General features: G+C 41.9%; 1 protein-coding gene across 3 annotated transcripts; it reads left to right on the forward strand.

Moving 5' to 3' along the window:
• The first annotated feature begins 907 nt into the window (after window positions 1-907).
• On the forward strand, window positions 908-19,915 carry sin3b (SIN3 transcription regulator family member B). Of its 3 annotated transcripts, none has more exons than XM_074635345.1 (19): window positions 908-1,529; window positions 2,764-2,870; window positions 3,567-3,720; window positions 5,894-6,259; window positions 6,691-6,846; window positions 7,413-7,541; window positions 7,715-7,804; window positions 7,929-8,047; window positions 8,479-8,692; window positions 9,282-9,398; window positions 9,612-9,850; window positions 11,409-11,592; window positions 13,210-14,122; window positions 15,530-15,699; window positions 15,797-15,970; window positions 17,062-17,154; window positions 17,278-17,372; window positions 18,219-18,417; window positions 18,606-19,915. In XM_074635345.1, the coding sequence occupies exons 1-19, from the start codon at window positions 1,410-1,412 to the stop codon at window positions 18,840-18,842; spliced, it is 3,876 nt and encodes a 1,291-aa protein (XP_074491446.1). In that variant the 5' UTR covers window positions 908-1,409; the 3' UTR covers window positions 18,843-19,915. The 3 variants fall into 3 exon arrangements, with proteins under 3 accessions (XP_074491446.1, XP_074491447.1, XP_074491448.1); XM_074635346.1 differs by having other exon boundaries at window positions 7,718-7,804; XM_074635347.1 differs by lacking the exon at window positions 908-1,529 and adding an exon at window positions 2,141-2,165.
• The last annotated feature ends 825 nt before the right edge of the window (window positions 19,916-20,740 follow it).

The raw sequence follows: 20,740 nt of genomic DNA on the forward strand, positions 1-20,740 counted from the left end.
ACTTTCACATGGTAAAACATCAAGAGGAGTAATGAGCATGAAAAAAAGAAGTGTGCATTTTCTAACTACAGGAGCATTTAGCTACAGAAAGGTGCAGTAAAGGATCTCCTCTATATTTTCTAAACAATGAGGTGTCCTAAGAGGCGTTGGCAGCAAGTTTTCACCTTTCTGGCCACTGACTGCACCTTTCTGTTGCTAAATGACCATGCTACTGTAGTTAGAAAATGCACACTTTCTGGTTTCCATGCTCATTACTCCTCTTGATATTTTACCATGTGAAAGTCAGACAGTAGCTAGAAAGGTGGAAACTTGTTGCCAAAGCCTCTTAGGACAGAAGAAAACTTAAAGGAGATCCTTTACTGCATCTTTCTGTGGCTAAATGGCCATGCTACTGTAGTTAGAAAAATGCACACTTTCTGTTTCTCATGCTCATTACGTCTCTTTATGTTTTACCATGTGAAAGTCAGACAGTGGCTAGAAAAGTGGAAACTTCCTACCAAAGCCTGTTAGGACACCTCATCGTTTAGATTTAGAAAACATAAAGGAGATCCTCTACTGCACCTTTCTGTGGCTAAACGACCATGTTACCATGCTACTGTAGTTAGAAAATGCACACTTCTTTTTGTCATGCTCATTACTCCTCTCGATGTTTTTACCATGTGAAAGTCAATCCCTAATAAATCATTTTTGAATCCAACTATTTGCTCTTGTGTTGTCTTGAAATGCTTTTAAAAACACACAGAAGTATGAAGCTATCTGTTTTCGCACGGAGCAACATTGTTCCTTTGTAGCAGTGAAGGGGGGAGTGGAGCAATCTGATTCTTGAGAGAGCTCAGGCTCAGCTCCTCCCATCGTTTGCGGCTGCGCACTGCAATTTTTCACTCCTTTTTTTTCAATTTTTTCACTCCTACTCTGGCTTCCGGACGCCAAGACAGACCGCTGCCGCCGAATTTAAAGAGACAGGACGATAGTTTATTTTAAATACGATAAACGGGCAACCATTGTCCAACCTTTTAGCTGCTTATTTCCCCGACGCTTCTTCTTTGCGCTCAGCTTGTTTAGATCGATGGTGATGGAGATGGAGATGATGTTTAATGAAAGTCGCAGCGAGTAGCAGCTTGTCTGTCATCAACCCTCCTCCACTCTGCTGGATTTGTCCCCGTCTCCGTCCGTTTTTTACCGCTGCTGTGTGTGTGCCGACCGAGACTGTCCAGCTCCAGCTAGTAGGCAAAGTAGAGGAGGTTTTTGCTCGCTTGGCAGGCAGGCAGAGAGGCAGGCAGGCTGGCTTCCCGACCGAGAGGAAGGTTTGTCGGCTAGCCAACAACTGGAGCTGGAGGTAACACCGACAAAAGCTTCAAGTTGTGGCTCTCTCTTTTTTCAAAGCCTCTCCTTGTGTCGCCGGGGATATAATGGCGAAGATTCAGGCGCACAACAGCAGCACCACCGCGAAGCAAATAAACCAAATTCAAGACAAGCCTTACGTTATAACACAAAAGCAAGTGCAGCAGCAGCACTTCCAGAAGCTGAAGGTAAGAAAGACAAAACGGACACACGACCAAAGGGAGGAAAAGTCTCCTCTCACACACACACAGAGTCAGAGAACCATTTTGTTCAGTTGGATTTCTCTCACCTCTCTAACCGTTTCTCTAACCGTTTTTCAAATCATTTCTCTAACCGTCGAGAGTAGTGAAAGCAAACGGCTGGCTAACCGTCAGTTAGCACGCTGGCCTATTAAAAGTAATTCATTTGCTAAACAGCCACAACATGTAAAGAGACATGTAAAAAGGTTTAGATGTGAAAGCTGCGTGTGTATTTCATTATTAAATGTCTTGAGTGACAGTCGAGTTAGCGGGTATAGTTTCTTATTTATTTACCATGTCAATAACTAGCCCTCTGCTGTGAGTTAGACTCAAACCTTTCTCTGGTTGGGTTGTGGGAAGTTCCTCCTTGTTCGTCTTTTTTCAGCAGCAGCAGCAGCAGCCACCTCCTGAACAAAGTGGAGGACGTCAGCCAGGCTAGCCAGCCAACAACGGGCTATTTCCACCTGATTAGCAGCTTCGTTATGTCTTTTGTTATCGCAGTAGTTTGGTATATTCTCACACGGTAACGTTGGTGTTGTTGTAGAGGAACCAGCTGTGTGACTATTGTATAGATTAGGAGGTGTTGTAAGTGTTCGTTGGAGTTATTCTCGTCAGTTGTGACTGGCTGTTGTTGGGCTAACTGTTAGCTTCGACAAAACCCTCTTTATTTAGTACGAGGACTGTTTGTGGCAACGCTTTTTGTGTGTGAACACATATTTAGTATGGTAACCTAAACCTTTAGCTTGTGAATAAAGAGGTCCCCGTGAACAAAAAGCTGCTTGGGGGGGTGGGGGGGTTCTCTTGTGTATTCGGCCATTTATTTATTTATTTATTTATTTACTTGTACAGCTTGTACAGCTAACTAGTGCATTTGTTGATATAGCACTTCAGCTGTGAATGACCTACTAGCTTCAGATGAAAACATGTCCACATATAGTATTGAGGAATGCAAATAGCTCAGTTTGTTAGTGGCCAATATATACTATTATTAATGAGACACACACGAGCCATTGTCTTGTTAAACATGTTAAATAGCTGACATCCTAGTAAGATCCTCACAGCACAAATTTGGTAAAAAAAAAAAAAAAAGCTTCTCCACAGCTCCAGGTGAGACTGATTGTACTTTGTTGTGCTGCATTAATGATTTATATCTTTTGTCTCTTCTCTCTTTTTTTTCTTTTAGGTTGAAGATGCCTTGTCCTATCTGGACCAAGTCAAAATCCGTTTTGCAAATGATCCTGGCATATACAACAAGTTTCTCGACATCATGAAAGAGTTCAAGTCACAGAGGTATTTTTATGCTAGAAGAAAGTTACTTTACTAAATTAGTTTTTAGTAATACATTTTTAATGACTGTATATTCCCCTAATACAGTCTCTTGAGATACTGAATTGCGGAGCTTGTGTGTGTAGACTTTGATCACGTTGCAAAAAATAAGTACAGAGGGCTCAACCACACATTTTAAGGCATTTCTTGATAACTTGCAGATAGCATCCCACTTTAATTATCCAGCAGTTTACATTCTCTTGGGATGACAGAAATTGTTATTTGTTACTTTTTAAACTAAGCTGCGACACTCTTTTTTGATTAGGAGTTGGTTGTCTTCATGCAGCATATGAGAAAGTTAGCTTATCTTTGAATGGTAAATGGCATTTATATTGCGCTTTTATAGTCCTTCCACCACTCAAAGCACTTTACACTACATGTCCGCATTCACACACACATTCATACACTGATGGCAGAGGCTGCCATGCAAGGAGCCAACCTGCTCATCAGGATCTAATCTAAATACTCATTCACACACCGATGGCACAGCCTTCGGGAGCAATTTTGGGGTTAAGTATCTTGCTCAAGGACATATATACATTTGATAGTAGGAGCCGGGGATGCCTGCTCTACCTCGGAGCCATAGCCGCCTCTTTATTTGCCTCTGTCATCCACTCCACTAATACAGTATGTCTGTGTCTGCCTTGTTCTCTATAATAGCATCGACACACCGGGGGTGATAAACCGCGTGTCGCAGCTCTTCCACGGACACCCGGACCTCGTCTTGGGCTTCAATGCCTTTCTACCGCCGGGGTATCGGATAGAGGTCCCCAAGAATGGGGTGGCTTTCCTCCAATCTCCGTTCTCCACACAGGTGAGATACTATTTACCACTGAAGTTGATACATTCTCGAAACTAGTGCTTTATTTATCTTCAGAGCTATGAAACTTTCAGCAGGTGCATCATTACAAACTCACGGTGTGCTGAAAGTCACAGTATGTTGAACATTTAAATTCTTAAGAGTGAACAGGTTTGTTTCTTCTGCACTGAATTTCAATTGGGTGCTCTATTTTAAATTGATCCCAAGGTTTCGAAAGAGCCAAAATATGCCATGCTGAATTGTACACGTACACTCCAGTTTATTTATCATAAAGTTGAATCAACACCCAATTAAAACAGTTTCAACATAAAATGAACATTATAACTTCATGAAGGTAGGATTTAGTACAGGACTGTTGTATTAGACTTTTAGCAAGGTGTACCTAATAAACTGGCAAACGAGTATATGTAATGTGTATAAAAAATGTGTGTAGATGGGTATCTCCTAGACAGTTTGATAGATATTTATATACATCGACTACAATTCAATATATAAAAAAAGACACAGAGTAAGTTTGTATTGTTTTGTAAAACTGACCTGATTCAGTTCACATTTGGTATGATTTCATATTTTATTAATACATTAATATAAGTGTTTTGGCTTAAAAAAAATCATAAAGAATGCAGAGACCAGTTTCAGGTTAGTCGGTTTCACGTATAGTACGTCCAGAGGACTTCAAGGTGCTTTTCAAGATGAACAAATAGTCCCAGACAAGAATGTTCTTCGGTGAGTATTAGGCAGGCAACAGGCCAGACTGGATTTTAATATACCTTTGGTGCCTAAAAACATTCATCATCTGAAAAAAAACTTGATTTTTATGTCAAAGAACCAAATGCCAATGACGTTTTCTTCTATGAGAGATTTTTGAAAATTGGTTCAGTATTGAGGGAGAGCGCGGTAACTGGCAGCCGCAAAATAAGCTGCGAGGGCAAATGAGCAGCGTCACTGACATCCTCAGATTGTTATTAGAAGTGTCTGGCAACATTATGGAAAGGACCCTACAGAGAAATAAAATGTTTTTCCTTTAGCGGTCCTTATCTTTAGCTCGATCCGGTCTGTTTGTTATTGTGTCCAAGTCTCGCACAAGAAGTCTCGTTGTAAAATCTGAATATCCGTATACTCTGATTTAAATAAATGCGGGCCGCCATCGAATTCAAAGACCTCATCCACATTGTCGAAGTCATCTAAATATTCAACCATGACATTGTAAATCTTTTAAATAACACTAAGCTACGCATTCTGTACTCCAACACAACAAACTCTGCCCGGCCGCCACTCACGTTTCCACCATGGATGTATTCAACTATTCCACCGTTGTCTTCCAGCAACACGTCACCTCGCCATGTTTCAGAACGAGACTATTCCTCGAGTGAGACTCTTTCCATAATGTCAGATACTTATAATAACAATCAGAGCCTGTCATGGCAAAAACAAGCACTTTTAGTGGATGTAAATGACGGTACCAGCTTGCCCCAATATCACCATATTGCAACCCATGAGCGGCTGCCGTCTACAGCGTTCTCCCTCAATACTGGACCAATTTCAGAAATTGTTGTCCCTATTAGTCAGTTATACATAAAAAACATTGGAAAATAGGGTCCAGGTTGTACCCTTTTAATTGTTAATTAAAGGGAAACTCCCTCCATGTTTACTATATGGTGCACTATATTTACTGTCGGCCATTTTATTTTGAATGTTTGAATTCTGAGTGTCAAATCGATGCACTATATAGGGCCCTAAAGCTCTCACAATGCAATGGGAAAAGTGTGTCAACTACTTTCTGCTAACAATCCCACAATGCATTGCTCTACATTTTATAGATGTGAAAAAATACCATTCATAAAATTGTTTTGGTTGCTGAGAGTTGTAGTTTTTCTTAATTTCCATCCTGGTCCACCTCAAATAATTTGACAATTTACTGCTCACTATAGAGTTTATTATGTAGAGAGTGGTGAATGTATAAACGAGGAAGTGCTTTTTGACACAACCACTGAGACAAGCAGGGTTCAAGTGTTTAATTTTTTTAACATTAACATTGCTTAACCACATCTGGGCTGGCATTTACTGGCAGATATTATTCCCCAAATCTTATTTGAAGCAAACAACTTGAGTTAGTTAAATGAATGCACCTCTAACCATGCAGCTTCTTCCTTCTTCATCTGTCCAGGTATCCCCAGGCCAGCAGGGGAAGAGTGTCACCACCTCTGCAGTGACCGCAACCTCAGGGAGTGCCACTGCTGCCAACATTGAAGCTGGACCTGCCCAGACCAGCGAAGTCAAGGCGGCCCCATCAGAGTCCCTATCGTCCTCGACCCCAGCAGGACCTCCAGAGCCTCCCAGCAGGCTTTCTCTCCCCCTGACTAGCAGAGAGAGCCAGAATCAGGCGACCACCTCGTCTGTATCGCCACCTGCCTCGGAAACGAGCCCCGTAGAGTTTGACAGTGCCATCAGCTATGTAAACAAGATTAAAAACCGTTTCCTGGATCACCCAGAGATCTACAGAGCCTTCCTAGAGATTCTTCACACATATCAGGTACTGTGGAGATGAAATGTGGTGATTTAAGTTGCTTTTTAGTTGCATATTATGATATAATAATAGGCAATGTAGGTTTTCTTACATTCCTCCTATTCTACCTCAAAGATTTTACTGTTCTTGTAGGGTTTTAGCAAAGCAGAGGTCTCACAGCACTGTTATTCTGGTGGTAATATCAGTCCTTTCTAAATGGCTATATGATATTTTAAATAAAAATTGAGCAAGTCAATAAAAGTAATAGTTTAAGTGTTTTTGTCCAGGAGCAAATTCCTACAGCAGCCTGTTCCTTGGTGGACAGTTTGTGTCTCCTGCACCAAGACTATGACTGTCATGTGTAGTCAGGCCAAAGAATTTCAGCTTGGCTCTTCTTTTTATTAAATTAAGTTTGATTCCTCCCCTCTGATCACCATTTTCCTTGTACCACCCCACAGAAGGAGCAGCTGGAGGTGAAGGAGAGTCGAGGCAGCCGAGGCAGCAGTGGGATGACTGAAGATGAGGTGTTTTCTAAAGTTGCCAGTCTTTTCAAGGGACAAGAAGACCTGCTGGCTGAGTTCGGGCAATTCTTACCTGATGCCAAGAGATCATTGGTCAGTAAAGCAGCAGACGGAGATAAATAATGTAAAAATCAAAAAGGTCGTTACAAAATCGGTGGTCTCTGCACAAAAAAACAATAGTTTTTCTTGTGTATTTTAACACACATCACAAGAGAATTGCTAATGACATTTTTTATGTTCATGTTACAGCTCAGAAATGTCTTTATATTCTTAGTCAATGTATTGCAAAATAAGTGCTTTTTACTCAACATTGTTTGAATACAGTAATTCAAAGTGCAAGTCCAAAGTAAAGTTGAAACAATTTAATAGATTAGTAATTAGTACCAATAGAACATTCGTTGGCAACTATTTTCATAATTGATTTATCAAGGTTAGGTCATTTTTTTAAGCAAAATGGCCAAAAAAAACACTGGCTTTTTCTCCTCAAATGTGAATATTTGCTGTGTTTTTTAAAGTCTTCTCTGAAAGTAATTTTCAAGGACTGTTGGTTGCACAAAACAAGCTATTTTGATATATCAACTTGGGCTGTGGGAAATTTGTGATCGGCATTTTTCACTATTTTCTGACACTTTGTGACACTTTTCCTTCATCTTCTGTAGTTCACAGGGAGCTCACTGACGGGAGGGAAAGATCAGCTGAAAAGGCCGGACGACGAGGACTTGATATCCAAACAAAACAAAAAGAGGCCCAGACCCATCCTACTGCAGCACATGTCCCCACTGCTCAAGGTAAACTCTCAATTTAGAATAACCGCCTCAGGAAATGCACAAGCGTATGTACAAACACGTCCTTGAAAAGGTTCAACTCTTTGTATTGTTCCTAAAGCAACGATTCAAAAGCTTTAACTACAATAACTTTAAGTAATTTACATATAAAATAATTCATTTCTTTTTTTATTTAGAAGAAAATGAAGTATTCCTGTACCAAAGATCAGTCCTTTGCTTCAGTTGGCAAACATGGAGTCTTAAGAGAATTCTCCTTCTTTGATAAGGTGAGACATCAGTTTCCATGGCAGTGACGATGCTTTTCTTTATTCCTAGGTTCATACAGTTCTTTTAACTCACTGCCACTGTTTTTAATGTCTTAACTTCCCTGTCCACCCACTCATCATTCAGGTTCGTCGCCTGTTTAAAAGCCAAGAGGTGTATGAGAACTTCCTGCGCTGCATCGCCTTGTTTAACCAGGAAGTAGTTTCGGGAGCGGAGCTGCTACAGCTAGTCACTCCTTTCCTGGGGTGAGTGGATGGAAAGATGGTTGAGCTGAATAAATGTGTGAATTGGTTGGATGAATAAAAAAAATGGATCCAGTAGCTGCAGGGAGTTGAAGTTAATATCTGGTCTTGTAGAAGAGGCATACTGTTATTACTGCAGGGGGGGGGGCAACCACTGTTAAAAATGTTGACATGTATAAAAGGCTTTCAGGACCATTAAACAATTTTTAAAGGTATATGCAAATGGTACTGGTATGATCATTACATATGGAATTTATGTGATTTTATCAATTATGGACCAAACTGTGCCAAAAGAACTAAAATTAACATGACATAATGCAGATTTTTATTCATATTACTTCTCGTTGGTAGGATTATTTTGATGGAGCGGTTTTTGATCAGCTGTTCTTCTCCTGATATGTCTCTCATTCATGATTTCATCCATCTCCTTCCAGGAAGTTTCCTGAACTGTATACACAGTTCAAGTCATTTCTGGGGGACAAAGAGCTCTCTCATGCTGTGTCAGGGCTGTCGGATCGCTACATGGAGGGGGGAGGGGGCAGAGAGGTGGATTATGCATCATGCAAGCGCCTGGGGTCCAGCTACAGAGCACTGCCCAAGACCTACCAGCAGCCTAAATGCAGCGGGCGCACTGCCCTATGCAAGGAGGTAAACCCCACTTTAAGTTTCCTGAAGAGTTGTCAATAGATCAGTGTGTTGCTTAAAGGGGACACGTGGAGCTTTCTTGTAAACAAAGTTTCTGTTTACATTCAGTCTTACTCACCAAGGTGCATTGTGTTTATCCTTGAGGTCTGTTGAATCGATTTCATTCCTCATAAAACATTTGCAAAACAGATTTTACTTAAAAGTTTGAAACATGCATTGTTTACATCCATGTTTACATTCTAGCAGTCTTCTTCTTCCTTGCCTTTTGCTGACATATTGCTGTTTTCTAGCGTAAATGTTGTAAATGATAGGGCTGTCCTCGACCAGAGAAATTCTTAGTCGACTAACACTCATTCGATTTTGTAGACTTATCGATAAGTTGATTTAATCGAGGGATCTATAGAACTGAGTTTCGCCACAAAGAATCACAAAAAACACCACTTTAAATCTTGTGTTTACCAGAGATGTAGTCATAAGTTTCTTGAAAATAAGTCATTCAGCATGAAAAAAACATAAAAAATGAACATGAAATATTTTCCTATAAAAAGGTTTTCCCCATTGATGATTTTACACTTTGTGTGTGTGTGTATAGGTGTTGAACGACACCTGGGTGTCATTTCCCTCTTGGTCAGAGGACTCCACCTTCGTCAGCTCGAAGAAGACTCCTTATGAGGAGCAGCTGCATCGCTGCGAGGATGAAAGATTTGAGGTGCGTACATCCTAACAAAGATTATATTTACACTTCTTGTAGCGCAGGGAGGTTTGTATAAACATCACAACTTACTCAATGTATGTTTTTAGCTTCTTGTGTCCCTGCTCTCGTAAAAGAGGAGATAATAAGCTTTAACACAGCACTTGGTACTACATTGTATTTGATGGCTGCCCTTTTAAAGCTCTGTGTCTGTAACTCTGAACTTCATAGCTGGATGTGGTTCTGGAGACAAACCTGGCCACCATCAGGGTGCTAGAAAGCGTCCAGAAGAAGCTCTCCCGTCTTTCTCCAGAGGACCAGGACCGATTCAGATTAGACGACTGCCTGGGCGGCACCTCTGAGGTCATCCAGCGTCGTGCTGTGTATCGTATCTATGGTGACAAAGCCCCTGAGATCATCGAGGGACTGAAGAGGAGTCCTGCTACCGCTGTGCCTGTGGTGCTTAAGAGGTCAGGACTCTTTTTATTTCAAATTTCTTCACCGGTTAAACGTTCAATGGAAGAAAGTCATCGTCTCTTTCGTTTATGATCTTGATGTGCATGTACTATTATCATTAGACATATTTATAGAGTGCTAATTTTCTTGTTTATCAACTTTGTGAATATGTAATGGAGATTGCTGTTTGCAGTTAGACGGCACATTTAATTTACATTACCAGCAGGAAGGTTTAACTGATTGACAGTATGATGGAAACGTTGATTTGCTGACAGTCCTTGTATCAACAGGCAGTGATTTCTGCCAACAAAGGTGAACTATAGCAGCAAGAGCTGTTTTTAAAAAGTGTTTGTGTATTCAGTGTTAGGGGTGGGCGATATGGCCAAAGTCTTCTATCACGGTATATGTAATTGTATGTCATGGTAACGGTTTATATCACAATATAGTAATTGTTCTGTAAATTTAATTAAGAAATGGTTTAAAATAACCATACCGTACTTCATCACATTTGATTATTTTCTTCTTTTATTTGGAACTTCTATATAAACAGAAACAACTTGCCTCACATGAGATAACACTTGAGTTAAAAACAAAAGACTCAAAACAGTAAAACTAAAATTCTTTCAAAATAGAAGCTTTAAGGTTCTTGAGAACAATCATTTCAAGTGTTACAAGTTTTAAAGGTGCTAAATGTGATATCCAGAACATTAATATAGCAACAAACAGCTATTTTCTATGTAAAGATATAGAGGAGTAATGTCTACCTGAGTAGAGAATGAAGTCACTCTCCGTGTGTGTGAGTTTCTCCGTGCTTTGTCGACATCGCCGGGCCGGCTGCGCTTGCTTTCAGTGCATGTTCGTACATATGAGCGTGCCCCACTGGCTAGCTCACGGCCGCCGCTCTGCACTGTTCTCATGCAGCGTTCACAGTTGATAACGCTGTCCCGATCGATGGCGTTATCAGGGAAGCATAGCGGCGACCCTCCGGTTCCCCCCCAGGTAAACACTGTTTTCTCTGTCAGTACTTTCGCACGGTGTTTGCACTGTTAGCGCTAATGCTGTCGTCATGTTGAGAGCCATTGAGAGGCAAAGAAATGCTCTTAATCCTGTATTTAACACCTTTAAGGTTAACAGGTGCAATAAATACCACCCTGACTTCAATCAGTGCAATATAAAAATCACTCGTGTATTTTAGACTATACCAAAAGAAAAGAAAAAAGACTTGACCTGTCCTGTAGGATTTGCTCATCTTTCATTTAAAAGCTGACAAAACAAATCTCTACCGGTCGACACATTTCTAGCGTCGCACGGTATACACTGTCATATCGCCCAACCCTATTCAGTGATCTGTACCTTGGCACATGGATATATGCGTTTTACACGTGGCAGGTTTTCACATAAAGAATGCATCAAGAAAAACTGACATGTTCCCTCCCACAGATGCTTTAACCCTTACAATCAAACTGCCATGTGTACATGCAAGTTCAGTGACAGACATGGTAACGTAACACATTTAAATACGTGGCTGTGTTTTGTGAAGTATCTACATTAAAGGTGTGTCTTCCTCTACAGGTTGAAAGCCAAGGAGGAGGAGTGGAGAGAGGCACAGCAGGGGTTCAATAAGATTTGGAGGGAGCAGTACGAGAAGGCTTACCTGAAGTCCCTCGACCACCAAGGAGTCAACTTCAAACAGAATGACATGAAGGCCCTGCGGTCGAAGAGTCTCCTCAATGAGATTGAGAGCGTCTATGATGAGGTAAAAACTTTATTCCCGTCTGCCATCCCAAAACTAGAGCCCTCATAATATGCAAAGATAATCAGGTGCAGAGTGTCACATTACATTTATGTATATTTTCTGGGCTAGGTTGTGGAGTATACCAGAGGCTGGACACCATAAAATTGTTCAACTGTTAATGAGCAATTTAACATCCCTTTTTCAGCTTGCGATTTAATCCCTTCTCATTTTCAAAAAATGCATTCAAACCCAGAGCCCACCAAACAAAAACATCACCTTACTCTGGTGTTTTATATATTGGATGATTGTTGATACTCAGCATTCATTTAAGCAAACAATTCTTTCCTGGTTTCCTTTTATAGTTGAGCTTTCCGGTTCAGTCTTGACCTTGGAAACAGTAGTTGACATAACAATCTCAACTCAAGACTCAATCACAAGAATCAATCAGAAGTTCATGATTATAATCAATCTGCTGATGAGGATCGTGCGATATGATCGAAAGCTCTAGAACAAGCAAGCAACTCTCGTTTCTCAATTTTGTGCCTCCTCGTCTCCTCGCTCCTCCGGTTTATGACCAAGGAGGGTGAAAAGAGGAGATATCATGTGTCATCATCGCGTCATGTTATTGGGGTACAACACATGCGCCGTCTGCACTCGCCGAAATTGAGCCAATAAGAAATGCATGACCTTGTTTATGACCCGGAAATCGATCTCAGCCCTCTATCTTGAAGGACGTCCCAATTCCTAAAATGCATCTTGAGGAGCGAGGACGGAGGCTTGCCGAAGGAGCTATAAGTGAGGTTACACCGGTGTATCCTTTGCAGAAGGCTTTTCGGCACATGTGACGTATAAAAGAGGCGTGACGCACAGCTGGAATAATCTCAAACCATGGCAGGACTCTACAAATATAATTGTTCCTTTTGTATTCATAAGTGTTATTTATTTAGGATGATCAAACGCGCGACCAAACCTTCTGCCCTTCACCGCTTGTGTAGCACCTCGTAAGGCGCTGTTCTAACCACATTCCTTATATATAACCTTTATTTGACTAGGAAGTCATATTGAGATTAAAACCTCTTTTTCAAGTGAGACCTGGCCAAGACAGGGTCAAATAGCAGCATCCAACACATAACAAGACAACAACATTAAATCACGGCAGCAACAATAGGTACGACAAAATACATTACATCATACAGAGCATTAACAAGGCAGCACGTATGTATTTGGACAACTGATGTAGCTGTGCCACATGTCCTATTTAATTGATGTCGCTTTAAAATGACGGCTCCGAGGCAAGAATGTCTCATTTGTTAAATGCCTGTTGCCTCGACTCCTCTCTCCTCTTGCCTCCTCCGCTCGCATCTCCCGTGGGTGGGACGCGAGGAGAGGAGGCAAGGAAAGGAATCGAGGATGTTACAAACTGGGAGATGAGAAAGACCCCTTGAGTTGATGTTGTTTTGTCATTTCCTTGTATGTCCTTGTGTAGTGCTGCTGTTAGAGGAAAACTTTGTAGCTGCGATGGAATTGATTTTAATATAGGACGATTCATTTCTCTGAGATCAATGAAACTCATTAAAACCCATTATTTGTCACAGTGTGTTGCCTGCATTCATCTTTGTGTTTTTCTGTGTCTCTCAGCGTCAGGAGCAGAGCACAGAAGAGGGTGGAGTTGGCCAGCAGAACCGTAACGGCTCTGGTGCGGCCTCAGCCAGCGAGCCTCACATGGTCTTTACGTACGAGGACAAACAGATCCTGGAGGACGCTGCCTCTCTCATCATCTACCATGTCAAACGTCAGCCCACCATCCACAAAGACGACAAGGACCACATCAAGCGCATCATCCAGCACTTTGTACCCGACCTGTTCTTCTCCCGCCGCGGCGAGCTCAGTGATACTGAAGACTGGACAGATGAGGAGGTTGAGCCTGAGGAGGGGGCAGAGAGAGGAATAGGAGGTGGAGCACCAACAGCAGCAGCAGCAGCAGCAGCAGCAGCCCCAGCAGGAGGTGGAGGAGGAGGAAATGGTAATTCTAATAATGCTTCAGGAGCAGCAGCAGCAGCAGCCACAGGTAGTCAGTCTCAACCCCAACCTGCCCAATCACAACCCCAGCCCCAGTCCCAACCTCAGCAGCAGCTCAACGGTGAGTCCAGGCGGAGGCGCTGCAGCCCATCCCAACCTGCAGACACAGAGGCCTCCACCACCTCTAGTAGCATGAGCCAGCCTGCAGGGACCGCCTCATCCACCCCTGGATCTACGCCCATGGAGACGGGTTCAGGTGTACCCGGGGAGAAGGTGGACCTGCGCGACCCTGAAGCAGAGCACCAGAAGGAGCTGGACGGCGTCTACAACCTTTTCTTCGTCAACAACAACTGGTATTTCTTCCTGCGGCTGCACCAGACCCTGTGTTCGCGGCTGCTGCGGGTTTACCGACAGGCGGAGCGCCAGCTGCTGGAGCACCGAGCTGAGCAGAGCAGGGAGAGGCTGCTGATGGCGGAGGGAAGGAGAGAAAAAGCATGTGACCTCGCCATGGAGCTCCGCCTCAAACAGCCCAGTAAGTTCAGCTTCACTTTATGCAAATCCTAGAACGTAAAGTATTTAATCTTGAGTTTGTTCAACCAGCTGCCACATCTGACTCAACATGGACAAATGAGCTCAGTGTAGGAGGTTGTGTTTTGTTTTACATCCTTGAACTATGATCAAGAGCTGTAATATATGCATTACCTCATCAGGGAGATGAGTTAATTACTTTTAATTAATGAGCACTGAATCAGAAAGTGAATTTAAATCTGTTTCTCATGTCAGTTCACCTAAATTATTCCAGGATTCACAGTGTTGAGTCATAGTCACACATCATGATGGAGAGAAAGGCTTGTTTGAAAATGATTCCAGATGTGTCAAAAGACAGCAGCTATTCTTTTCTTTGCCTTGCCAGCATTTGAAGTGGCATTATGTTGAAGAGTGAAAAACAGCTAGGAACAAAATAAGAACATATTTTTATTTGTCTTACCCTGGTTATAAGCATAGTTTAGTATTATGTGATATTCTGACTCAGTTAAGCTGGTGTCACACAACATCTGTTTTTGGTGTCCTGAAGTGATTTGCAAAATTTGTATCAAGGCCATTTTGAAAAACAATTGTGTGTTGTATAAAGCCTGATCCATTTTGTTTATTGTAACCACATGAGCTGTCATAGCAACAGCAAATGTTATAATGCAGTGTAAAGCCTTTCAAGCAGGTGAACTGCAGAGTAGGGCTGCGACTAATGATTATGTTAATCAATTAATCGTTCAAAGTTAAAGTTAATGTTTTTTTTCACTTGCCTGGTCGGACAAGAGGGTCAGAAATGTGACATTTTGTCACGAGATGAGAAGGAAGTGAGATGGCTCAAGTTAATTTATTTATAGAGCATATTTAAAAACAACAAAACACAGTGGTAAAACAACAATACAATATATAAGGAGGCTCACTCCTGTGCTACTTCCATCATCAGCTCAGAAAAAAAGTTGAGAGTTGCTAGATTTACTAGCTCGATGTGGCATTTTACTTGCCGTGGGCAATCCTTATTGTTGAGCCCTGAAAATAGTGACAAATACCAACCCAAAAAACCTTTCAGCAAAATGTGACCTCATTAAAATTAAATGTATTACACTGTAAAACTAAGAACAATCTGTGAATTCTAACATTTGAGAACCTGTAACCATCAAATGTTTGGTATTTTAGCTTGAAAAATGACTTTAACGATAAATAATGATCAAAACAGATGTTGATTGATTTTTCTTTCAGTGGATTAATTGACTGCAGAGCACATAAGCATATCAGGCAACAGTTTCAACTAATGATATCCACACTGACCCCATTTGAATTCTATTATTTTATTCATGTTAGAGGTGCACAGATCAACACTCACATTGTACTGACTGTGCTGTTACAACACATGTAACATCCCTTTCTTCCACAGGTGAGGTAGAGTTGGAGGAGTACTACCCAGCCTTCCTGGATATGGTGCGCAGCCTGCTGGATGGCAACCTGGACTCCACACAGTACGAAGACACACTGAGAGAGATGTTCACCATCCACGCCTACATCGGCTTCACCATCGACAAGGTCATCCACAACATCATTCGGCAGGTAAGCAGAGTCGGCTGTCAGGTTGATCACTCGTATTGAACAATGAAGACATTTACAACAGTTAACAATTCTAATCCCCATTTTTCTTTGACTTCAGCTGCAGCACCTAGTGAGCGACGAGGTGTGTCTGCAGGTGGTTGATGTCTACCTGGCTGAGAGGAAGAGGGGAGCGGCGGGGGGGAACCTGTCCTCGCAGTGTGTCAGAGCAGCCTGGGAGACCAGCTACCAGTGGAAAGCTGAGAGAGTCATGGCTGAGGAGAACTGCTTCAAGGTGAGCACAGAGTCCTGGTGAATTTAGTTCTGAATCACATATTTGGCCCTGACACTTCGCTGTTGTTTGAGGCAGTGAAACGATTTTCTATCATCAACTTCCATTTTCGCCGCAGTTGAAGTATGATGTTCACAATTTTTTTAGTAATTTTAGAGGATAGTAAAAGAAATCTCAACACTAAATGTACCCTGAAAAGCAAAGCACATCACTAATAGTTATTTTTATAATGGAGAGTTTTAATCAGAGAGCTGCTTCCTGCTTTACTAAAAGTTAATGATTTTCTTTCGGAACACTTTATCTGAATTTATCTGATGTTTAGACAGTAGTCACTGTAGTTCTCCGACAAGCTTGTGAAACTGCAGTAACGTGAGCTGCAGAGTGCAAAACTGCGGTACCGCCAGTCCGACTTCGGTTGCTCCTAAAGTAGGGTTATTATGGTATGGGTGGCCTCTGATCGTGGCAAACGGCGTTACCACAGTTTTGCACTTGGCAGCACAGTTACCGCAGTCTTGGAAAGGGAGGAGTGAGTGCAACCACACCACTAGATGCCGCCAAATCCTACACAATGTACATTTTTAAAAGTGGAGTCTGCAGTTCTGGAGAAAGATTGTTGATATTTGAACTCAACACCCAAACAAATACACCCCTCCCCTCCTCAGTGCTCATTCAGGATGTTAGCAGGTGCCAGATTTACTGTCCCTCTCACTCCCACTGCCTTTCTGTTTATACATCCATGACCTTTCCCCTGTCCAGGCTGGAAAAGTGTTTTTTGCAGCTTGGCCTGAGCCACTTTGTTTGTTTCCCCCATTTACAGAGCCAGGTCTGTGTGTGAACACTGCATTTATTTTCCAGCGCACACACAGAACAGACAGCTAGCGGACAGTGAGGAGATATTCACTGAATTTGACCAAGTGTATTGGATTAGAATCACAGACTCCACCTTTTAATTTGGACATGGAAGTGACGCTGCTTATATACAGCCAGTTGCCTTCTTCAGAGATTTGAACAGCTTTAATCTACTGGTTTTATTCAGCTGCTATAAACAGATTGGAGTTGGTTAACTGATGTTTCTTTGCATTCTGTGTCATCAGGTGATGTTTCTCCAAAACAAGGGTCATGTGACGATGACTATTGAGCTGCTGGACACTGAGGAGGCCCAGGCTGATGACCCGTTAGATGTACAGGTAAACACACATTTACAAAACAAACTGATACAGACACTTTGAAATAAATGATATAGTTATACTTTTATTAATCTTAATAAATGAAATTGTTGTACAGTTATTAATTGCTGTCTTCTCCCTCAGTGCCTGTCGAGCTACATGGAGCAGTTTGTAGGAACTGAGTCCAGTCTGTGTTCTCAAGCAGACGGCTACTTCTTCAAACCTGTATTTCTGCCCAGGTATAACACATAAACATGTTTGGAGGTTTAGACTTCACCAGACCACTTCTCGTTTTAAGCTGTGCACATACAAATCCCCATCTTGTATAGATAATAAAGCCTGATCAGCTTATAATCACTCAGTCCATGCACTTGCAACAGATGCTTTGGGGCCTCTTACTGCTCTTACTCTTACTGTCCACCAGGTGTGCATTAGACAGTAATTAATTTGATAATTTGAATTTGCCACCAAAAGACCAGAGTTAAATCAACATATTTCTGATCCATCAGCACAACATTTTACCTGAAGGTTAGTTTTTGTTTTGTGAGACTTACAATAAATTGAATCGGTCTTCTAATCTACCTGCATGTCAGTGTACAGTTTAAGCATTTTAACAATGCTGGAAAAAACATCTGCTTTAAATGGAACTTGCACAATACAAGTGGTCTGTTAAAAACAATCTTTGTAATATTTTCTGTTGTACCACATTGATTTGGTATTAAAGCTAATTAAGAAAGGCCTCTGTTTACAATGCAGTCAGAATATCATGCACAGGTAGAGCTGCCTTGCACATCTATGTAGAGTATGTCAATTTGAAGTCCTTATTTTAAGATGTCGAGGTTTAGTTGCCCACCTTTGCCTCATTTTGAGCTGGTAAAAATCCTGTTACAATTTTGATTGCGGGAAAAGTAAAGTTTCTGTTCAAACATTAAGTCTGACTTTAGTGTGATATTGTTGTCATCCCCGATAACATTTGTAAAAATGAACAGGGTCTAAATGATATGTAATTCAGTTAGTCCTCACAAAAGGTCATGCATGTTGTAATCTGATGATCAGCATGCTAATACATGGGTCTCTTCTTGTAGGAACCTGCGTCGTTTCCGTCGCTGGCAGGTGCGGCAGGTGGAGGCGATGCGCTGCAGGAGAGAGTGGCACCGCCAGCTGGGCGTGGAGAACGCCGGGAGTCTGGACTGCCGATTTAAACTCAACACTCACAAGATGGTGTTTGTCATGAACTCTGAGGATTACATGTACCGCAGAGGAGCGCTGGTCAAGGCCAGGAAGGTAGGCTGGAGTCTGCATTTAATTTCAGTCCTGTTGTTTCCTGTTGTGTGGCGCCATGTGAAGAGTTTGAGATGTGATGTGGAGAATCTGGGTGACAGTGCGTGTCGGGAAACTCAAAACTCGCTCGTACATTTTCTGCTTGTTAAATCCTGTTTGGTGTCTGACAGTTTTTTCCTCTTCCTCCACAGTCGCAGCACAGAGTGGCAGCGAGCCAGCATGAACGCTTTGACAAGTGGCACCAGGGCTGGCTGGCCAATCACGTTACGGCTTCGGCTGAACGCTCGGTGCAGAACTGGCTACTGGGCGAGGAGGAAGAGGACATGATCCCCTGCAAGACTACCTGCCTGTCGACTGAGGTGAAGGGGCAAGCGGTGAACAGATACAAAGTTCATTACAGCGGTAGCAAAGCCCCAGCCTCCCCGTAGAGGCCTGCATAGAGATGGACATACAGTACACACACACACAGAGGTAAGTGCATGGACGTACAGGACATTCATACACTAAACACAGACATAAACAGCTGCAGTCCCACTTCTCCACCTTCCTCCACAACATGTCCACTCATTCACTTTCACTGATGGATGAAGAAACACAGTGCAGACTCTGGACTGTTAACACCAGTGCACAGTGAGTCAGTGAATGAGTGCACAGTGAGAGGAGCGATAACGTTGAGAGGAAAAGGACCAACACAGACAGTGTAGTAATCAATGAGAGTGAGCTCGGCCCTGATCGGTGGGACGAGTCGGACACGACGGCACAAACGGAGCTCATAATCATCATCGTTCTAGCTTCTCTGGTGGCACTAAATGTTGACGGACACGGAGACGGTTGATCAGGGGCGAGAAGTTAGAAGATCATGAAATTTGTTTCAGAAATGTGAATGTCTGTTATTTTTCTTCTTTTTCTTTTTTTTAAGTCAAGTGTAGTTTTTAGCTTCTAAAGCCAGAGAGCCTTCTGTTTGTTGGTTGGTTGGTTTATGCGTGTTTATATGGAGAGATAATGGTAAACGTGTGTATGTATGTGTATCCTGCTCTCTTCATTTTGTCTGTTTGTAAGCCCAGTACAGGCTCTACAACTCTAGTAATTGCATTATTACTGTATGTGCATATATATATATATAACAGGGATCCTGTATTTTTATATATGCATCTACATGAGTTGATTGATACATCTTAAGATCATGTGGTTCTTTACAGTGTTTGCTGTCAGCCAACTCTTGATGTTTTGCATTTAGTTTTTTTTCCCTTTTTTGTGTTGTAGCTAAACAAGTTATCACCAAGGCAACAATGAGTCCTTAAAATTAATTGGTTTAATATGGAGGAAGCAGTCAAATTATGTATCATATTTATGATACTAAATGTTTACTTTGTATTGTCTTTTTTTTGCATACTGACATTGAAAATAAAAGCAAAATATCAGTGTTAAAATAGAATGTATAACATTTATCCTGTATCAGTTATCATAAAATAAACAACCTAGTTGTGACCTTCTTAGATGTTGACTGGCAGGTTGTTTGTTACGTTGTCATGCCCCTCAGCGGCTGATACCGCGGCACAAGTCCCCTTTTTTGGCTCGGTCAGAAACAAAGCGGCCGTATTTCACGGATGAGAACGGGTTGTGTGCAGTCGTGGTCGTGTTTATTTGTGCTTTAGAACGTAACCGGCGTGAAACAATCAGGAAATAACGTTTTATTTCTCTGATTCACGGCTTTGTTCTCACGAACGCCGCTCCCTCTCTTCATTCACTGTATAGCTTGCTCCACCATCGCTGCTATCTCGCTTCTCTCTACCTCTACCTCTCTCTCTCTCTCTACCTCTCTCTACCTCTACCTACCTCTCTCTCTACCTACACCTCTCTCTCTCTCTACCTACACCTCTCTCTCTACCTCTCTCTATCTCTTTCTACCTCTACCGCTGCCTCTACCTCTCTCTCTCTCTTTCTCTACATCTCTCTATACCTCTACCTCTCTCTCTACTTGTACCTCTCTCTCTCTCTCTCTCTCTCTACTTCTACCTCTCTCTTGCTCTCTTTCTCTCTCTCTACCTCTCTCTCTTTCTCTATCTCTACTTTTCTCTCTCTCTCTCTCTGCCTCTTTCTCTCTCTCTCTCTCTCTCTGCTGTGTGTTTACAAACATCAACCGGCACTTGTTACATATTAAACCTTTAACGTACAATAATAATACGTTGATAAAACATAGAAACTAGAGCCTTTAAAATGACAAGAGTTGAAAGGACACATCTCTGACAGTATCAATAACAACTAAATTAGAGCTGACGCAATTTATTGATTTGTCGATCGGCAGAAAATTAATCTGCAACCATTT

The sequence above is a fragment of the Sebastes fasciatus genome, chromosome 5 (genome assembly GCF_043250625.1).
Source record: "Sebastes fasciatus isolate fSebFas1 chromosome 5, fSebFas1.pri, whole genome shotgun sequence".
Lineage (NCBI taxonomy): Eukaryota > Metazoa > Chordata > Actinopteri > Perciformes > Sebastidae > Sebastes > Sebastes fasciatus.